Source organism: Pteropus medius, unplaced genomic scaffold (genome assembly GCF_902729225.1).
Source record: "Pteropus medius unplaced genomic scaffold, Ma_sr-lr_union100, whole genome shotgun sequence".
NCBI classification, from domain to species: domain Eukaryota; kingdom Metazoa; phylum Chordata; class Mammalia; order Chiroptera; family Pteropodidae; genus Pteropus; species Pteropus medius.
In genome coordinates, this window is record NW_024344378.1 from 24,608,397 (window position 1) to 24,630,452 (window position 22,056).

Here is a 22,056-nt window from a genome sequence, read left to right on the forward strand (position 1 = left end):
TGCAAAACCAATTCCTTTAAACAATTACACCTTAATTCCCTAACAGAAAGTTCTGACTATAATGTAAAAACATGTCCTTTTAATCTGCTCTAAACATAGAAAGCAAAAGAAACATTTGTTTCATTTGGAGAGAACAGTTAAGTCATGTAGAATCTAACCTTTTCTAAGCTAAATTACAAACTTAGTTCTTTCTTTAAATTCTATTTTTAAAATTTTTTTAAAAGTCCAGTTAAAATAACATGTTTATTATGGATATTTGTGAAAGTCAATTTTAAAAATCATACATGATCATGCTATTCAAAGTTGGCATCACTTTTAGATATAACACACATCTCCTCATAGAAAAGCTTTGCACCCAATTCTGATTATTTCCTTAGAGCAAATTCTTATAAATGGAATAAATAGGTCAAAGGTTATGTTTTTTGAGGCTTTTCATAAATATTTCTAAATTATTTTCAGTCACATTTTATGTAGGTAATTCTCATTCATTTTAATCAATTTTAATTTAAAAAGTAAAAAACAGTACCTTGATGTTCTTTTAACATACATGTTATTGATTTGGCTATCACTAGGAAAATGTTTAAATTATGGTACAGCCAAACTGTGGAATACAGTGCAGCTACAGAAGGTACATTTGTATGTACTGACACAAAAGGATGTTCAGGATAGATTATAGTATCAAAAAAGCAAGTCACAGAATAATCTCATGACATAAAGATTTTGTGGGGAAAAAAATAAAAGGAAAAAAAAGAGAAGCTTTAAAAATTATCATATGTAGAAACACACTATTTTATGTGCACAGAAAAAAAGACCAGGAAGAACATATACCAAATTGCTTACTTGTACTTATATAATAGAATTAAAAATTGGAATTTGGGTAGAAGAGAGGGTGGAAACATATAGTTTGCACTTTATTATTGCTTGACTCTTTTTCAGTAACCATGTAAATAAATATTTTAAGTAACAGTAACAATATATTATTTTTATTATTATATTAGAGTCCCTAAGTCTTTCTGTGGTGCCATCATCGTCTAGCATTATCATTACCACTCAGACCTATTTAGCACCTTTTAGTACTATTGCACATTTCCCTCTATTTGATGCTATCCTAATTTTTTTTTTTTACTTCATCAAAACTACTCTACATTTTACTCCTATCATTCAAGGTTTTAAGAAACTTAAGAAAATAAAACAATTCCTTGAGAGTCTTCTTTTTCTGTTTTTTAAACTTTAAAATTTTCCAATAAAAAAATCCAAAAGGACTGGTTTGGGTATATTGATGTAGAAAAAGATATTTCTAGATTTTTTATGTTTTATTAAATAAAGGGGAAACCTTTCCACAATTAGACTATTTTATTTTTCCTTATATATACTTATTTATTCACTGCTACTTAGAATCTCGGAATTTTTTGCAGTTACTTATAGTTAAGATATTTGGATATCAAGAATATTATTGATGGTTTTAAACTAAAGGAAAACCCACAAATCTTATTTTGATGTATGAAATATAGTAACTTATTAAGTCATACCAGGTTTTAGAAGGGGATGGAGAATGAAGCATGCTCTCAAAATGACATTATATATAGTAATGCCTTTTTAAATGGCCAATCAACTAATCTGCTTTTTAACTCTGGAGATGGCTTTTTGTATGTGTGGGAGTAACTGAATATAGAATACAAACCAGGAGTGATATTTAGTTCATTTCCTACAGCTAGACTCCAAACTTTCCCACGAACACTAGGGGGCAATCCCTGCCACCACAATTCTCGAACTCTTCTCGTACTACGCCTAGAATTAAAGGGGGAGAAAAAGGAGAAAGTTACTTTTTATACCAAAAATACTAGTTGCATGATGGTTTACCTAGTTTACGGCCAAGTAATTAAATGATTTAAAAAAACGTAGAGATTTAAGTATGTGATGCATTCTTTCCATTAGGTTCATGCTTGTAGGCAAAAAAAAAAAAAAAAAAGCCAAAAAAGTATAGTTCTAAAGAGAGACAACAGTAATTTAAAAAGAACTGCCTTCTATATAGCTGCTATTTACACTGATAAAATGAGAGGTTCAGAAATATGTGAACAATTATAAAACAGGATAAAAGAAACATAACAATTTGTTCTCAATTTAATACCAGAAAGAAAATCACAAAGTATTTACTATGGGTAAGGCCCTAGTCTTTGAAAGGCAGTGTAGTCTGCTGAAAGTGTTGGCTTTAGAGTCAGATTGACCTGAGTTCAAATCTCATTTAACCATTCACTAATTGTAGAACCTTGGGCAAATTACTTAACCTCTCTGACCTTGAGGTTCCCTGTAAGATAAGTGGGAGTAAATTTACGGTTTTAAGAGTCAAATGCAATTACTTATGTAAAGAGCCTAATATATCCATCACACTGTCTAATATTCAGCAAATTCCCAATGCACATCCTATACTGGCATTGCAGAAGACATCTCCTACCCTCCAGTCTAGAGGGAAGATAAGGCATATATAAAAATATCAAAAAATAAAAGGTAAAGCAAAAGTATATTAGTTTCAAAGTACAATGATACATTACAGAAAATAAACATTATATATATACACATACCATATTCTCTTGACTAGGAGAGAACCATATTAAAAATCACTTTTATATTCACATTTAATAAATGCATCTTACAATGAATATACATATTTAACAATTTCTTTGCAAAAACCTGCTATTACATCAATAGTGCATCTTGCAATAAACGGTATGTTAGAATTTTTAAAATATGGCAACTTAGGAAAAATTAAAAGTTTCATGAATCAACTAGCATTTCAGATGGGATGCAAAGAATAGGTAAGATTCTAACAGGCATAGAGGATGATCAATAAAGGAAGTAGGTATTAGGGACTGGGAATTTATAAAAGTAAAAGAAATAAGCATGAAATTTTTCAGACATTGGTTAACAGTATAATTTAGCCAAAGCATAAGCCACATGGTAGAAGTAATAAAAATAGAGAATTGGAAATATCAGATCTTTGGAGACAGACTGAAATTCAGGAAAAGTCTGCTTACTTACATTATTTCCCAATTGGGCAGTATTTCATTGATCCAAACTACCATTGCATTTGCAATATTTTCTTCCTGTTTAAATCGTTCTTTCATTATTTTTTTCCTTTTATGTGCTTCTTTAATTTCTGTTTTAAACAAGTAAGAATTATTTCAATGCGAAAGAGCTAGATCAAAACCCCCTTTTCATTCTACCAAAGTCTACAAAAGAGGCTTTCTCAAAAAGAATATTTTGATAACAGGAAGGAAGGAGAAAAGGAAGGGGAGGAAGGGAAAAGGCGGGCAGAGGAAAAGAGGGAAAAAGAGAAAGAAAATGAACTTGATTAATTTTAAAATAACATATTCTATAAAATGGAACAAAGACCAGAAAAATCATTTAAATGATTACTGTATCACAGATTCTATTTATACTTAATCAACGAACCGAAAATTGTCATAAATTAACTATGTAAAAAATAAACTGTGAACAACTAACCAATACCCTTTTTTTCATACAAGAGGCTTATAAACTTCCTCACATAAAACCACATTAAAAACTGATTTGCCAACAGCACTATTACAGTGAACCCTTTTTAGTATGATGTTTCATTTTACTAATCAGACTGAAATTCTAAAATCCCCCTAACACACATACATGCACACAACATCTCTCTGAAAATCAGAAATCACCATTTCGTAAGAAGAGATGCCTCAAAAATAGAGAAGTGTTATATATGGTTATATATAATTTTAGAACCAGTGGGGACTTCAGAGATCAGCTAGCCAAAGTGTTCTCTAATTGTGTCTCACATATGCCTCAAAAACCGTCTTAAGGGGCACTTTCTAAAGTAGGCAGCTCTACTTTCTAAAATTTGTTTTATGTAAAATTTCTTTGGAGAGGGTTCCATTGCTTTAAAAAAAAAAAAAAAAAAGTGATGTTGGGGGTGCTTAAAAGCCTGGATCTAGTTGACCTGCCCCTAACACTTTACAGATGAAAACTAAGTCTATTTAGAGTGTCACATCTAGGTAGTGTCAAATAGAATTAAAGCTATGAACTTCTGATTTCCCAATTCAATGATATTTCTATATGGTTTTTTTCCCTACTTATCAATAACTATCTTAAATATTAAATAGTAAAGTCAATGTTGAGAGTCAATTAAAATTTGTTGGGTATGTTAGAAATATTTCAAGTTCTATACGGTAAAATAAACTCAACCAATGTTTAAATAATTAGGCCTTTTAGAAAGATAACTGGCCTTATAGGTTTACTATAACATTAAAGAATTAACTTCAGTTCCAAAATAGTGCCACAAAATAGAACTATATACTATTATAATATTCCATTCACTTAAGTCAAGGGAAAAAAATCTGTTACTAAAAAAGCACATGTCTAAAAGTATAATATTTCCTAAAACTACATCCTGAACTAACAGTATTTAGTAAATAAATACTGTTAAATTATCTTTATGTTTTATTTTTTGGTTGGAGAAGAAAATGAATAAATAAATGTGTGAATTTACACAAATGAGAGTATACATATATGTGCCTGTTAAAATAACACAACTGGGAATCTAGAGAATCCATCAAGTCACAAAAGCACATTTTGATTTCAAATCACATTCCCTCAGCTATAAAGGAAGTTACCTTAAATTATAAGAAATCAAAAGCCTAAAAACTTTATAAAAGTGATTTTAATTAATAAATTTATGAATATCTTCATTTATAAGTTAAGATAAAAGTAGTTCAAGGTTTATGACTGAAATTACAAGGTCCCTCATAGATAGTCTGCTGCCTTTCTCCTCCAGTTAGTTTTGTAAAAGTACCTGGAGAAAAACTATGATCCTAGTATGATATTTCATTTCTCTTTAAGAACAAATGTAGTTATAAAAAATAAGAGATCAGCATCATCCTAAAGACAGACTTCAATTTTCATCATCCACCTTCCTGTTGAAATCAGTAAATTAAATTTACCAATTAGAGTTAAATTTTATACCTCGTTTTTTAGCCTCAGCCACCATCTCATCATATTCTTGTCGGTGCCTTAAAGCTTCTTCCACAGATTTGGCAGGAAGATTTCTGGAAAAAAAATTTTAAGTCAATTTTTAAGACCAATCTTTAAATGTATTAACTTCTTCCTTTTTATAGCCACATACAAAGAATTTCTAATCCAACCTCATTTAATACATTAAGAAAATAAAAGTTAAAAAGATCTCAGCATTTTAGAAAAGAATCAGAATCCAGGTTTCTAATATTTGTTGTATGTATTATGTATATTTATATATATTTATATGCCATATCTATATGTATATATTATTTCAAATGTCAGATTTCAGCCAATATTTCTAAGTTATTTGTTAAACCCACTTATTACAGTTTTTTTTAAGTCAACTTTTTGGAGGTATAATTTACATTCATATGAAACATATTTTAAGAGTTCAATGTGACAAGTTTGAACAATTGTATATACCTGGGCAACTAACACAACAATCAAGATATAGAATATTCCCATCATTCCACAAAGTTTCCTTGTGACCCTCTGCACTCAATACTTACCCACCTCCTACCTTAGGCAATCACATCTCTGATTTCTATCACTATACATTAGTTGGTTGCCTTTTAAAGTTTCGTACAGATACTTTTGTGTTTGGCTTCTTTTGCTCAGCAAATTTCTAAAATTCATCCATGCTGTTCTGTGTATTACTAATGTATTCCTTTTAATTGGTGAGTAGTGTTCGATTTATCCGTACGGATGAACATTTAAACTGTTTCCAGTTCAGGGCCACTACGAATAAAGCTACTATAAATATTTATTTCAAGTCTTGTATGGGCATCTGCTTTCATTTCTCTTTGGGTAAATGCCTAGGAGTAGAATTTTTGGGTCATATGGTATATGCAGGTATACTTTCCTAACAATCTGCTTTATACTTTTACAGTTTTAAAATAACATTCTGAATAAAAATTTGATAATCAGTTATTCACTTGTATATACTTGTATAAAATCAATGGCTTCACAGAGTCAGTGATTTAAACATATGACTATACAAAATGAAATACATTTAAGTATTACCACATATCAAATATATCATCATAATAATGTCCAGTTTGGGGAGTCAATTTTTAAAATTATTTTCAACAAGCTAGGGTGAGGAAAGGTATGTGACAAACTTTTAAATTACACATTGTACCTCTTCCTCTCTTCTCAAGTTAGGTTCCTGAGGTATGTTGTAGTAGGAATAATGGTTAGAGGAATAATGCTTCAGACTATAATGGAGTAAGAGGGGCCAGGTTTACCCTCTCACCTTAATTAGAAAAATGAACACACTATATTAAACCACAGTGTTTAGACACTGGATAACAGGCAGCACCAGACAGTGATCATTAAGAAAGGAAACAAGGTAATCTGACAAGGACCTGAGTTTACAGCCTGGAGTTTCCAAGTCTCAGTGCTAGAAGGGAGTATCTAAAGAGTCCACCACCAGCCTGGCAGTGTTAAGGAAACAGTTTGGAGTTGGAGAGTTCAAGGCAGTGAGACTTTGCAGATCAGAGCACCAAAGAGAAGAAGCGACAGAGTTCTTTCAAGCAGCAGTCCCCAACCTTTTTGGTACCAGGGACCTGTGATCCTATGAGAATCTAATGCCTGATGATCTGAGGTGGAGCTGAGACAGTAATGCTAGCACTGGGGAGTGGCTGCAAATACAGACAAAGCTTCACTCGTTTGCCTACCACTCACCTCCTGCTGTGCAGCCCAGCTCCTAACAGGCCACAAACCGGTGGCCTTGGGCCTGGGGACCCCTGCTTTCAAGTCTTTGGCTGAGTACTGATTAATGTATGCATGTGATTAAACTATAGTAGCTAGGGAAACACCAGAAAGGAATAAGCAGAACATGCTCAAAGATCACACTGGAGCAGCCTGGGTGGACAGACCTACTTATAGACAGGATATCAGGGTATTAAGATATTCCTTATCAGTCATAAGGATAAATTAGCCCTAAACTAAAAGCTGTCCTGGAACCACTCTAACAATGATTAGATCAAAAGAACAAACCATTTCCAAATAATTGCATACCAGATTAAAGCCTAAAAATATTTAAAGGAATATCAAAAAGTCTAGCACCTAACTATGTAAATTCATAATATTTGGTATCCATAAAAATTACCAGGGATGCAAAGAAGCAGAAAAATACATTATGGTAGCAACTAGTCTAGCACATATGGCTATCTTAATTTAATAATTAAAATTAAATAAAATTAAAAAGTCATTCCCTAGGGCACACTAGCCACATTTCAAGTGCTTACTAGTTACATGTGGCTAGTGGCTACTGTATTGGACAGCACAAAAGGACATTTCCATTATTGCAGAAAGTTTTAATGCTGGTCTAGACCATGTGGGAAGGATTATGGGGATGTACAGAGAAAGGATCTGTTTGGATCTACAAGTTCTACCTTCTCAATAAATAGAAGACCAGAACCCCCAAACTGTGTCCTTAATTAAATCTATCCACAGGTGGTTTTTAAAAAATAGTCCTATAAGCCTAAATACTTTAAAAAATCTAAAAGGCTCATATCAACATGATCAGCTAGTATGAATGCTCTTATCTTCCTATCCAAGGCTGTCTTTATATTGAAATGGATTAAGATAGGCACAGGGAGAGAAATAATCAACAAATGATGAAATTATAGAAATGTCTATATTTGAAATCCTCTGAACTTCAAATGATTAAATGCTATAATTACATCATACGTGAAGAAGTTTTGACTATAAAAACCTATGTTGTCAATGATTTTGGACGCTTTTGCAAATTAGAGGCTAAGAGAGGAAAAGTAGCACCAATTCACAAAGTCCCGTTGCAATGGGAAACGCCTCCTCTCCTCATACTATCAACTTTGACCTAGAAGAGGACATTTCCAACATTAATTTCATGCTGAGGAAAAACTCCCTCTTTCTCCACCTTCTCACTAACGCCACCTCATAGTTGAAGTAGTGGTGTTACTAGAACATGGCTGCATGCAGAAACAAAAGAAACCTAGATTATACAAATCTCTGCTCCAGCTTCTCAAACCTGTGAAGAGGTAGATGTTAGCTGGCCCAAATCTGCTATAAGAGTGTTCTGGAGGAGATAAGTAGAAAGTGCCATTTAACACTCAGGTTGTATCCAGGTATTCTCATCTGGTTTTATCCTCAATAAAACTTAAGTTTTCATTCTCATCTGTTCTCTATATCTGTTTCAATTGCTGAAGTAGGAGGGCTGAGTGATTTGGTACTCCATGGAGATTCCAACACCATGGGAAGCCTTTGTTTGTTGGTTTGTCTTAGTTACATAAATGTAAATCATATAAATCACTTCCCCAAAAAAGACCCCCTCAAATTTAAAAGGTGGACAAATTTTTAAATTAAATTGCATCATCTTAGAGCTGCATGAACTGTACCTATCAAGTTGAATCTGTGTCACATACATGCAAACTTGCACAGAAACAGCATGAAAGCTACAGTATTTATTATAATTAATAAATTAATTTCAGAAAGTCAATAGTACAGTAAAAAAAGAAAGTATTTTTTTCAATTGTTTACACATTTTTGGTACAATGAGATCTTAAAATGTTATTGTGCCTGGTATATTTTTTCAAGTAACAATTTCACAGAACTACATGTATGAATTACAAGAAAAATTTAAGAGAAGCAGATATCGTTGAAGGTTGAAGATGAAGACTTGCCTAGATAGAAATGAGAAAGTCTAATCCTTTAAGGATTAGGTAGGTGAACAGTATAAATAATAAGATAATTGCATTCCCAGTGAAGGTAATAATATGAGCAAAGGCATGAAGGTGGGACTTAGATAGGTTTGATTATAAAATCGAGGATGGTGTAAAGAAAAATGTGTCCCAAACACTGTCTAGAATAGAACTTTTTGCATATTGTTTTTATAAACTCCTTCTGGGAAGAAATTAACATTTCTGGTAAGCCATTTCAGATGAATTTTAACAAGTTTAAGAAAACTCTTCAGGAACTTAATTATCTACCTATTAAGCTGTCAGTCAGTCAAGAGTCTAAAAGTCTTCAACCAGGTATTCTTTTTTTGCTCATCTAACCACTCTTTGAATCAGCCTGGTTCATTCTCCTCCCTGCCAACAAGACTGAAATAAAACTTTGACATGTCCTCATAACTAAATTTCTGAAGAGCTGGGGTTTTTTTGTTTTTTTGTTTTTACCAATGGAAAAATGAATATGAACATATCCACCAAATCCTAAAAAAGAAATACCAGGATCACAATTCTTCAGCATGAAGAAATGTAACAATAATTTAAAAATAATGTGCTTATGTTCAACTTTCTTCTCTCACAATGTCTAAAAAATATTCAACCTCCAGATCCTTTTATTATGCTTCTCAGGATAATGGGTAGAAAAAGCTACAGATCAGGAAAATGACTAAAAAAAAAGGTTAGGAATTTTTATACTGGAAGGAAAAAAAAAGTCAGGAAGAAGAAAAAAATACATCCAGAGACCCCAAGAAGGGAAAAAGGAGTTAAGAACCAAACGGTCTTGCTTTAAGGAAGGTATGCTTTTTCTGATAACAAACCAGAATCAATATTTTGAAGAATAGCAACTCTGTGGAAACCTGAGATGGGAAGGGCAGAAATGGAAGAATTTAAGATGGTTTGCTGGGTATTAAAACTATATTCTTAATAACAGTAAACCAACTAGTTGACAGTCAATAGTTAATATTTCAATTTCCAATTTCAAAAACTGTCTAAAAAAACAAGGACAAATACATCTTATGTACATATTAAATGTCAAGAAAAGAAAAATAATTGCCCTATCAGATTAATATAAGGCAGAAGAAGGTTGAAATAGGAACAAATACAAAGAACCAAGATTTTACATCTCACACACTGGCTCACAGAGACTTCTGAAAAATATGTCTACAGCTTGAACATCAATAATATATTCCTTCCCATTAGTTTTAGGATGCACACCTGTGATTAAAAAAATTTTTTTAAATAAAACCACTCTGTATCTAATTTCTTGATATTTTTGTGTGAAATAGTAAGCAAAATTAAATTTAAACGATAAACTTTGTGCTTGATGTTCACTAGAATACTTACGATGGTCGATCCTCAAGAATCAGGGCAGTGGTAGAAAGCGGCTCAAATTCAAAATTCTTACGTCTTGAAGACTGAGGTGGTGGTTTACAGGTCCTCCCTGTTCGTGCTTCATATTCCTAGAAAAGATAAAAATATACTTTATGCAGAGACTTTTCTAATTTTCAGTTTGTATTATTAAATCTGTATTATTAAAGATATTATGCTACGAAAGGGGCACATTCAATTCATACATTAACCTGGTAAAAATATCAGACCAAAAAAAGTAATTTCTTTTCACTGAAGCAAACTAAATTATGAATTTATATTACACTTAAAGTGTCAAGCTGTGTCAAGAGAGGGGAAGACAGAAATGCACTAGATTAATAAGGTGAGGTTTCAGAGACATGTTCTTGACTACCTTCTATCGTACCAGCTATCCAAGTCCAACTCTGAATAATCTAAAAGTAGATAAGCCTGTTTCCTAAACATTCAGCTGGATCAATGATGGATATGTTGATGCAAAATAATCCCGTTGTATGTTTTGAAGATTTCTTTCAAGGGTGACACTGAACCGCTAATCAAAATCTGGTTTTGACTTCCAACCTACTTTGAATCTAACTACTATAAGTCTACCAACTTACTCTGAATTTAACCAATTCACTAATATATCTTATTCAGTAATATGGCCAAAGACTGTTAAATATTTCACCAGAATTAAGAAACTGATACTACAGTGTCTCCCCTTATCTGTGGTGTTGCTTTCTGTGGTTTCAGTTACCCGAGGTCAACCACAGATCAAAAATATTAAATAGAAAATTCCAGAAATAAACAATTTGTAAGTTTTAAATTGTACACAGTTGAGTAGCATGATGAAATCTCGTGCCATCTCAGTGGGACATGAATCATCCCTTTTAGTCTCTCAGTAGTCCTGTAGGTTATCAGATTATAGTCTCTTACTAGTCTTCTATGTTATCATATTGATGTGTTTGTGTTCAAGTAACCTTTTTCATTGGAAAGTCAATAGTAGCCTAAAGCTATGTCACACTGCCTACATCAATCACTTTACTTCATCTCATCACATAGGCATTGTATTATCTCACATCATCACGAGAAGGATGAACATAGTACAGTAAGATATTTTGAGAGAGAGCATATTCACATAACTTTTATTACAGTATATTGTTATAATTGTTCTGTTTTATTAATGTTGTTAACCTCTTACTGTGCCTAGTTTATAAATTAAACTTTATCACAAGTATGTATGTATAAGAAAAAACATACTATACATAGGGTTCTGTACTATCCATGGTTTCAAGCACCATTGGATATATCGCCCATGAAAAAGAAGGTAATACAATATGCTATTTTTCTAATTCATCTGAACTGATAACCTTATTAAAATAAATGAAGTTAATTTGACATGATATTTTCTTGGTGGACACATTTAAATTTCTACATTTGAGCATTTTTTTCACAAATGTTCACAAACTTCTACTAAAATTCTAGAAATTTGCCAAAGATTATTAACAAGTCTACTGGCTTATAATCTCCAGAACGCAAGTTTTCCCTTTCTAAAATAATCAAGCTAGTGTTTGCTCATTGCCAGGTAACATATTTTTCATAAAATTCACAAAGATTACTCAATGATTTCATAAGCAGATCTGCAATCCCACTGGGAGCTAGAGAAGACATTAATTTAAATGAAGAAAATTCAGTGCAGTTCAGGTAGTCAAATGTTTCACTTTTAGCTGCTTTCTTATCATGGCCTATTATTCTTTTAATATTATTATTTGCTTTTCCAACTCAAAGACTATTTTTTTCCTACTAAGTCAGACAGTTGCAAAATATGAACTGATGGCTTCACCCTTCTTAAAAATTTGATGATCATGTTGAAGCTTAATCTTATTTGAGATATTACTTTAAAAATTAATTTATGTTGTCTTAAGCATTTTCTATAAATTTCAGCTTACTTTATGGTTCCTGCTGTTTATCAAGGTTTATACTACCATTGTCATTAGTTCTGCATCTCCCCTTTCATTTACATCTCTGTAATCTAAGAGTTCCTTGTTTGCATAACTGCACTGGATTTTTAGACTTCTTTCTCAAATTATATAGAACAGTGTATGATCATTTTTAATTCCCATCTCAAAGAACTGTACAGCCTTTCGGAATCAAAAACCATGGGGTCACTCATTTCTTTTTCTCTTTCGCAATTTTCTTTCCTAATAACTAGGACATATATGTAATTATGATCGATGTTTCTTTTCTTCATTACGACTCAAGTGCAACAAATCTCCCTTTCTAGTAATGTTTTTCTAATTAAAACTCATAGATGACATATGAAGTTTGCTATCATTTAAATGGCACCATATTCCTACAATGTGACCTGGGCTACAATGTGCCAGACAGAATACAATGAGTACTAAACAATAAAGCATTTTCCATGCAAATAAATGCCAGTGCATGAACAGCAAAATAAAACGTCTAAATCAATATACTAATAACTAATTACTAATTACTGACACAACATACCATATGCACTGTTTTAAACACTTAACACATTTAATCATTGAAACAACCTTGTGAGGCACCTAACTCACAATAAAAGAAACTGAGGCACAAAGATCATTTGTCAAAGGTCATAAATGGGAGGCAGTGTAGCTCTAGAGCCTGACCTTTATACATCTACATATTAGCTTACTATGGTAACAGTCAAGTAGCTATCTATGAGAAAAATAGATAGATTTAAAAGAATGAGATAGATAAAATCATTGAGTGAGAGGCTAGGTAGATCAGGCTGATAGTACCTCAATCACTGATCCACACATGAAAGACCACCAGATAGTATATGTTTCCAGTTATGTTGCAATATAATGTACATACACCATTCTTAAAATATTCTTGCCAAAAGAAAAATCAAACTTAAATATGATTAAGCCTCTAGAACTGTTTTCTCCAATATGGTAGTGAAAAGAAATGATAAGCAAATAAGTCATATATATTTAAATATATACAGAAAAGTATCTAGGAATCAGAACTATTAAATTCTCCTCTGGAGGGCTGGAGTAGAAATGAGCATTTGTTTTGCTTAAAATTATTCAATACTGTTTGACTTTTCTTACAAGAAATAAAAGTAGTTTGCTTGTAAGTGAGATTATGTATAGTCATGGTGGATAACTGACAAAGGTTTTACTGAAGAGGTGGAATCAAAATTGGGGCAAGAATGATGGGTATTAATTACACAGGCAAAAGGACTAGAAAGAACAAGGCAGGGGAAGAAAGAAAGGCATGGATCAGGGAAAAACATTAATCTCACTGAATATGAAGAAGGGTGAAATAAAGTTTAAAAGATGTAGGCTAAATTATGGGGCCTTCATTGGCAAAAATATTTGGAATTCACGATGAACAAAATGGAGAGCCACTGAAAGTTTGAGTAAAGCCTAACTTTGATGAATGTAGTCTTTCATTAAAAATTAACTGAAAAAGTATACATTTAATATAAAAGGCAACAAAAAAAATGAGGTGCCTAAATATCATTTATTTAACTTACAAATTAGCTTTATACACAATTGTCACATGAGAAAAAAACTGTATTCCAGCATTTCCCATCACAGATCCTTAGCAGAAAAATGCTTTTAAGTGTCTAGAGGGGAATATTTTAGAAAACTCAAAAATGTAGTATCAATCCATCCTTATCTAAAAAAGTACAGATTTATATATCATGAATAACTCAAAAATTTGCTGAATAATTAAAGATCTATTCTGATGTGATTAAAATTGCAAATTAAATTAGAAATAGTAAAGTATTATATATCAGTACTTTCAAAATTGACCACAAGGTGATATCCTATTTATTAGTTAGGATGCTTATAAAACAAAAAAAAAAACACCTCGAACCAGTTTAGGCAAATTTATCAGATCACAAGACTGAATATTCCATACACACAGCTAATTTTGGACTCTTGCTTGACCAAAAGGTTCATAACATCAGTAGCAGACTCCACTTCTCTATCACTCTCTCAGCTATGCCCTCCTCCATGTGTAAGCTTTACCTGGAGGCTAGCTTGCTGCTCAGAGAAATGACTGCAGAAATGCCAGCTGCTCTTCCAGTAACCCCCACAAAAGAGAAACAAAGCATCCTGCCAGGAAGTTCCGAATAAATATCCCATTCTACAAACAATCACAATGACCTGAGAGATAAGCTTTACAGATGACTTAAAATCAATCAGAGCCTATCTCTGCAGCTGAGGCAAATCACATGACTCTTATCTCTTGAGTTGAGGAGAGTATAAAGAGGTAATAGTGCTCAAGTTATTGAGAAGTAGTTAAAATACATAAGACTTCATTTAAAAATATAACCAAACAATATCTCATGGGTGAAATTCCTGAAGTCACTTTCACTTTAAATCTATATGTATCATGTCATAAATCCCCCATATTTCTGTTATAGTTTAATAATGAATTAAATATTGATAATGTCAAAGGCTATAAAGAAATTTTACAATATTAAAAAGCAACTAGAAAAATCATAGTCCAGAAAAATCAGTAAATAATGCTAACTACAGTACATTCACTGTTTGAAAATATCATCTCAATCTGCCTCATTTTCTGCCAATGAAGCTAGCTACCTGCCAAATGTGAAACAAGATGCATTTAGTTTTTCTCTTAACATATGCATTGTATTTCTAAGAGATGCTGTAATGAAGCCTGTTTATTTTTTAAAATTTAACTTATTCTTCATTTTCCACTCAAAATATTCTGTCCTATAAAATATGTTTACTTTAAATGGGGTAACTAGAATAGTAGATGAAACTATTGCTACGGGCAGGCTGGCAAATATCTGTAGGATATTTTAGCTACTGTAAGAAAATCTGAATCAAACAGGCAATTAATTCTAAGCCTGATCAAAAGATGGTAGGCAACTGTTGGCATCTCTGTGAGTGTAAAGTAGAAAAAAATGACTTACAAATCCAAGACAACAAAATACTATATACGCATAAAGGGAAAAGATGTTTTTCCTCAAAAAAATTTCTCAGAAGAGGAAGCACATTTGCTTAACAACATATCTCATAATATGGATGCTTTTTAATCTATTAATTTTGAACAGCAAAGCACTATTTGGAGAAGATACATTACCTTGAAATTATCTCAATCAGTGCTAGTTTGGAAGGTCACTTTTTGATCAGTGGGGTTTTTTTGTTGTTCAGTTGGATTGGAAGAGGAAGAAACTGAACACTAAGTAAGGACTCCTGAAGGTATAATCGTCAAATTGCAAACTATCAAAAAGAGTCTTTTAAACATTACCTTAAAAAAGATAACATATTAAGAAACTAGGTTATAGAGATGATTTCATACCTATAGGACAAAAGAAAAAATATAATGCACTTGGAAATTTGTGGCATGAGATAAAATTTCTCATAACAAGATAATACACAGAATTAAAAAGTACTGTATCTCCTACAACTTGGACAGAAGGTGAAAATGATGTGTTTTTGAGTTAAAGACTACAAAACTAGACACAGGAATAATGAACATATTGATGTCAAAGATGTACACCAACAGTCTGGAATAAATATACAAACAATTTTACATAATATATAATAACTGTTATATAAATTATATAATATTAACTTGAGTATATAATTAGAAATTTAAATAAATATTTCATCTATATCTACATTTCTAAAAGTTATATATGTTTGACAAAAAGTTATTTGGAAAGAAAGGGCAGATTCCCACTTGGTGGACTGGGTAATTCATACCACCTTTCTTGCTGAAAACAACCTCTGTGATCCCTGACAAAGGGGAAACAAACAAGGTGAGCCTAATGATCACTTACTGTTGTGCATGGACGTGATTCTGGACATCAGTACAGGAAGGGGGAACTCGAAGAAAGCCTGGCTGTTAGTTTGGAATGGCAAAGAAGGGCCAGGAAGAAAGCATTCCATTGAGAAAGAGCTCCGGAAATCTGCACAGGAGGCTTCTGGAGTCTTTAGCTGAATACAAATCTCTACACGTACAAGGCAAAACTCTACAAAGCTGGGCAAAAACTTCTGGGGGAAAAAAAACAATTATAGGGGAACAGTAAGTAAAACAGTTCCCAGAGCTCACTCAGAGCTGAGAAGTATTCATATTTCCATCAACCAGAATGGAAAGCCATCGCTGAATAATCAGGACATTCAGGAGAGACCTGAATGTTCCGACTCATTTGAAATTGTGCAAGTCAGAAGACAATGGATAAAAATCTTTAAAACAATAAAAGAAAAAAAAATAGAGTAAAAACAACTCTTGTTGACTTAGAATCCTATACCAAGAGAAAATACCTTTCAAAAATGAAAGTACAATAAAAATTTTTTGGACACACAAAAGCTGAGTCCGTTATCAGTAGACCTGTACTGTAAGATATTTTAAAGGAAATTTTTCAGGCAGAAAGACTATATCATAGGAAAACATGAACCTACACAAAGAAATGAAAAGGACCAAAAATAGTAAATATGGATAGATATAAAAAACATTTTAGAAAAGAAATAAATAAAAGACAAAAATATAAAAGTAATTTTAAAAGTTTTTAAAGGATATATGACTACTTAAAACCAAAATAATACCAATGTGCTGAGGGGTTTATAGCACAAAACTCAGAAGGGAGAGAATTGGCAATATGCTATTGTAAAGTTAATTACACTGCATTCAAAGTGGTATAACATTGAGAGTAGATTGTGTTAAATTAAAATATCAGAAGCCCAACTGCAGCAGTTATCAACAGTGTTTCAGAGATGCTTTCATGAGGTCTGCAAAGTCAAAACTATATTCATAATAGTGCCAATAGTTTGTCAATGTATTGACATTAGTATTAATAGTGCAAAAACAATGTTGAATAAAACTGTTGGTGCCTAGCACAAATCAGAGAAATGACACCAAAATCTACTACTAGTCACTGTATTCATCGTGACATGCACTTGTCAAGAATTTAAAAATCAGTTTCACTTATGAATGACTATAAAACAGTAAAAATTATTAATTATATTACACCTTGACCTATGAGTATATATCTCTTTATATCTATTCTATATGATGGATGAAAGAAGAAGTATAATACATAAAGAACTTCTATTACACACCAAAGTACAACAGTTGACTAGAGAAAAAGCATCTGTGCAATTATTGAGTAGTGAACTGAACAAACGCTTTTGATCATGAACATTATTTTTACTTAAAAGAAAAACTGGGTGTAGTGATGTCAGAAACATGGTGGACTGAGAGATGTCTCTGGATCTCTCCCCTTAAAACAACAATAAGCTGACATCTAAAACTCAACAAAAAACACCCAAACTGCACCCAAACTGCACACCAGCACATCTGAGCATGGGATCTGCGCATAAAAGCTATCACAAATCAGAACCTCAGGTGTCAGGTGGTAAACTGGGAGAAACAAAGAATCTCCCTCTCACAGGTTCCCTGTAGGAGAATAGGGAGGGAGAAGATGCAGCCATTTCCCTTAACAGTTCTGACTGGGAGTGCTCCGCGAGGCCAGGAGCAGTGCCCAGTCATCAGGGCAGAAAACAGAGAAGTGGGAAGGCAGAAAAACAGTTGATTTTTATCAGCTGTGGTTGCAAAACCGAGGCTGAGCCACAGCTCCGATCCCTCAACCCAGAGGACTCCTCCCCCCATACCCACCAAGACGGAACACTGTGGATCCCCAGAGGAATCTGAGCAAACGCTACCAAAACTGTCGCTAACATTGACAGGAACTGAGACTGAGGGTAGTGAGCGTGATTAAACATCTATAAGGAAAGAAAAAGACATTATTAAGACTTTTTTATATAAAGGAGAGATCCAAGAGGCATAGACGCCATTTACTGGAAACCAAAGCAAAAACACCTTATTTACAACAGGCTATGGACCATTATATAATAAATCTTCTTTCTGGAAAAAAAAAAATACAGGATACATTTCCATTAATGCCCAGGCGGGGAAACAGTCCATTAAACACCATGAACAACCAAGGTGACAAGAAAGAGAAAAATCTCCAGTAAATAAGCTTACAGACATAGGAATATGTGACTTAAATGACAGAGAATTCAGGATGATACTTCTGAAAAAACTCAGTGAGATCTGAAACAAATCATATCAACAATTTCAGGAATTGAAATAACACCTAGATGAGCAGAGCAAGGAGATTGAAACCCTCCAAAAGAATCATATAGAACTTCTGGAGATGAAGAATGACATAGCAAGCTTGGGAAACAGAGTCGACCAAATGGAGAAAAGGAGCAATGATATCGAAGATAGAAATCTAGAAATAAATCAGAAGGAAGAAGGGAGAAGCCGAAGAATGAAAAATAATGAAAGAGAAATTACAAAAAGTAGCTGATACCATCAGGAGAGAAAGCATAAGAATAAAAGGAATTCTCAAAGGGGAGAAAAGAAGAAAGGATTAGAAAGCATTTTCAGACAAATACTTGATGGGAATTTCCCAAATCTAAGGAACAAGCTGGGGCTTGGAATTCAAGAAGTCAAAAGAACACCCAATTATCTCAACCCAAAAAGGCCCTCTCCAAGACACATTGTATTAAAATTATCAAAAATCAACAACAAACACAGAATTCTCAGGGCAGCTAGGGAAAAGAAGATCATAATCACTAAGGGAAAACCCATTAGATAATCATCGAACTTCTCAGCACAAACCTTACAAGCCAGAAAGGAGTGATATCAAATATTCAAACTATTAAAAAAAAGGAACTACCAGCCAAGAATAATGTATCCAGCTAAGTTCTCCTTTAGATATGAAGGAGAAATAAAGACCTTTCCAGACATACAAAAATTGAGAGAGTTCTCCATTACGAGGCCTGCACTACAAGAAATACTGAAAGGGTCAGCTCCCCGAAAACAAAATGACAAAAAACATAATACATAATAAGGAGTAAGGTGACTATCAGGCAAATAGAAGCAAAAGAGTGTAACCCTTACTAAGAACAGGGCATTACAAGCTTAAACATTAAGAGAATTGCTATAGCAAGATAGTAATAAACGTTCAGCATACATAGGAACAAACTGAGATAACAATGACTGAAAAGGGGAGGATTCAAAGATCCAAATTTGCAAAGTGGAATGGAGATAAAGGCATTAAGAATATATATGTGTGTGTGTGTGTGTGTGTGTGTGTGTGTGTGTGTGTGTGTGTGTGTGTGTGTGTGTGTGTATCCTTTACATATTCATAATGGTAACCCCACGCCAAATATTCAGAACCGAAGTATATAACATAAAACAAGAAGGATCAGAAGGAAAACCCACAAAAGCTGACCAAAATAAAGAACATAGAAACACAAGGACAAGGAAGCAATGGAAACACCAAGCTACCAGAAAGCAAAAAGATAAAATGGCTATAAGAAGACCTCATAGTTCAATAATCACCCTAAATGCAAATGGACTGAACTCACCAATAAAAACGCACAGAGTTGCAAATTGGATCAAAAAGCAAAACCCAAAAGCAAAACCATATTCTGCCTCCAGGAGACATATCTCAGCTCCAAAGAAAAATATAGACTCAAAGTGAAAGGGTGGAAAATGGTATTTCAAGCAAATGGCATTCAGAGAAAAGTGAGAATAGTGGTACTAACATCAGAGATGAAAGAGGGTATATTACGACAGACACTGCAGAAACACAAAGGATTATACAAGAATACTATGACAAAGTATATAATAACAAATTTAATAACCTAGAAGAAATGGACCAGTACTTAGAAAATTACAACCTTCCTAGACTGAATCAAGAACGGGAAAATCTAAATAGGCTGATCAGCAATATGGAAATTGAAACAATCATCAAAAAACTACCAAAAAGTAAAAGTCCAGGACCAGATGGCTTCACCAGTGAATTCTACTGAACATTCAAATAAGATTTAATACCCATTCTCAAACTCTTCCAAAAAATCGAAGAGGAGGCAACACTTCCCAACTTATTTTATGAGGCCGATATCACCCTGATACCAAAACCTGGTAAAGATAACACACGCACACAAAAAAAACTACAGACCAATATCTCTCATGAACACAGATGCAGAAATCCTAAATAAGATACGAGCGAACCGAATATAGCAACATATTAAAAAGATTATACACCACAATCAGGCTTCATCCCAGAGGCACAGGGATGGTTCAATATATGCAAATTGATTAATGTGATACACATAAACAAATTAAAAAATAAGAATCATATGATCATATCAATAGATGCAAAAAATGCCTTCGAGAAGATTCAGCACCCATTTATGATCAAAACACTTAACAAAATCGGTATAGAAGGAAAATACCTTAATATAATAAAGGTCATATATAACAAGCTCTCAGCCAACATTTTACTTAAATGGTGAAAAACTAAAAATCTTCCCTCTAAGATCAGGAACGAGGCAAGGCTGTCCACTATCGCCACTGTTATTCAATATAACATTTGGAGGTCGTAGCGAGTACAATCAGGGAAGAGAAAGATATAAAAGGCATCCAAATAGGAAACAAAGAAGTCAAACTCACTATTTGCAGATGACGTGATTTTCTATATAGAAAACTCCAAAGACTCCACAAGAACACTATTAGAAACAATAAGCAGATACAGTAAAGTTGCTGGATACAAAATCAGTGTTCAAAAATCCATAGCATTCCTATATTCTAATAATGAAGTGCCAGAAAAATTAGTCAAAAAAATAATTCTTTTTGCAATTGCAACAAAAAGAATAAAATACCTAGGAATAAATCTAATGAAACATGTGAAGGACCTATATAATGAAAACTATAAGACCCTATTAAAAGAAATCGAAGAAGATACAAAGAAATGGAAAGATATTCCGTGTTCTTGGATGGAAAGAATCAACATAGTTAAAATGATCATATTACCTAAAGCATTATATAGATTTAATGCAATCCTCATCAAAATCCCATCGGCATTTTTTAAAGAAATAAAACAAAAACTCATCGGATATCTATGGAAGCACAAAAAGACCTCAAATTGTCAAAGCCTTGAAAACCCATATCCGAAAAGATATTTGCACACCGATGTTCATAGCAGCATTATGCATGGTGGCCAGGGCATGGAAGCAATGGAAGTGTCCTATGATAGATGATTGGCTAAAGAAGCTGTAGTACATATATACAATGGAATATTACTCAGCCACAAGAAAAGATGAAATACTACCATTTGCAACAACACGGATGGATCTTGAAATAATCATATGAAGCAAAATAAACCAGACAGAAAACGTTGAAAATCACATGATATAATTTATATGTGGAATACAAATCTAAAAGCAACAAATGAACAGGACAAACAGAGTCTCATGGACATAGACAATGGACTAGTGACTACCAGAGCGGGGAGCAGGGAGGTAGGCGGGGGAAAAAATTTAAATCATTTCTTCAATTAAAAAAAAAAAGAAACAGTTATATGATTTCCGATTCCACAGTACAACTTCCCTTTAAGACACTACCGCTTGTCTACAGCCATGCTACCCTGAACAAGCCTGATCCCTATATGATCTCGGAAGCTGAGCAGGGTCGGGCCTGGTTAGTGCTTGGATGGGAGACCACCTAAGAAGACCCGGTGCTGGAATAGAACCAAATAAGAATATCCACAATTATCTAAAAAGTCTATTAAAACTTCTTCTCTTTACTATCTACATATCTTTGTGAAGCCAGATTTTCTTCACACACTTAAAACAACATAGCGAGAAACTGAATGCAGGAATAGATATGATAATCCAGTTTTCTTTTGTTAAGCCAAACATTAGAGATCTGCAAAATGGTAAAACAATGCCACTATTCCCACCAGTTTTTTAAAATAGTTTTTAAAATAGAGTTAATGTAAATGTTACTTGCATTAACATGTAATGACTTTATTATTGTTGTTTTGAATGAATTAATAAAAATGTCAACATTTCAATTTTGGGTTTAGCAATGATTGATAAACACCATAAACTAAAAT

The 22,056-nt window shown here is 33.1% G+C and overlaps 1 protein-coding gene across 5 annotated transcripts in view; it reads right to left on the bottom strand.

The window, feature by feature from the left end:
• TBC1D12 (TBC1 domain family member 12) overlaps positions 1 to 22,056 on the bottom strand; it is a 71,326-nt gene that overhangs the window by 16,775 nt on the left and 32,495 nt on the right. For all 5 annotated transcript variants that reach the window (XM_039871697.1, XM_039871696.1, XM_039871700.1 and 2 more), the window contains 4 exons: positions 10,107 to 10,222; positions 4,999 to 5,081; positions 3,037 to 3,154; positions 1,682 to 1,788 (listed from right to left, as the gene is read on the bottom strand). In XM_039871697.1, the coding sequence (XP_039727631.1) occupies positions 1,682 to 1,788; positions 3,037 to 3,154; positions 4,999 to 5,081; positions 10,107 to 10,222 (424 nt within the window). The remainder of the gene's footprint in view (positions 1 to 1,681; positions 1,789 to 3,036; positions 3,155 to 4,998; positions 5,082 to 10,106; positions 10,223 to 22,056) is intronic.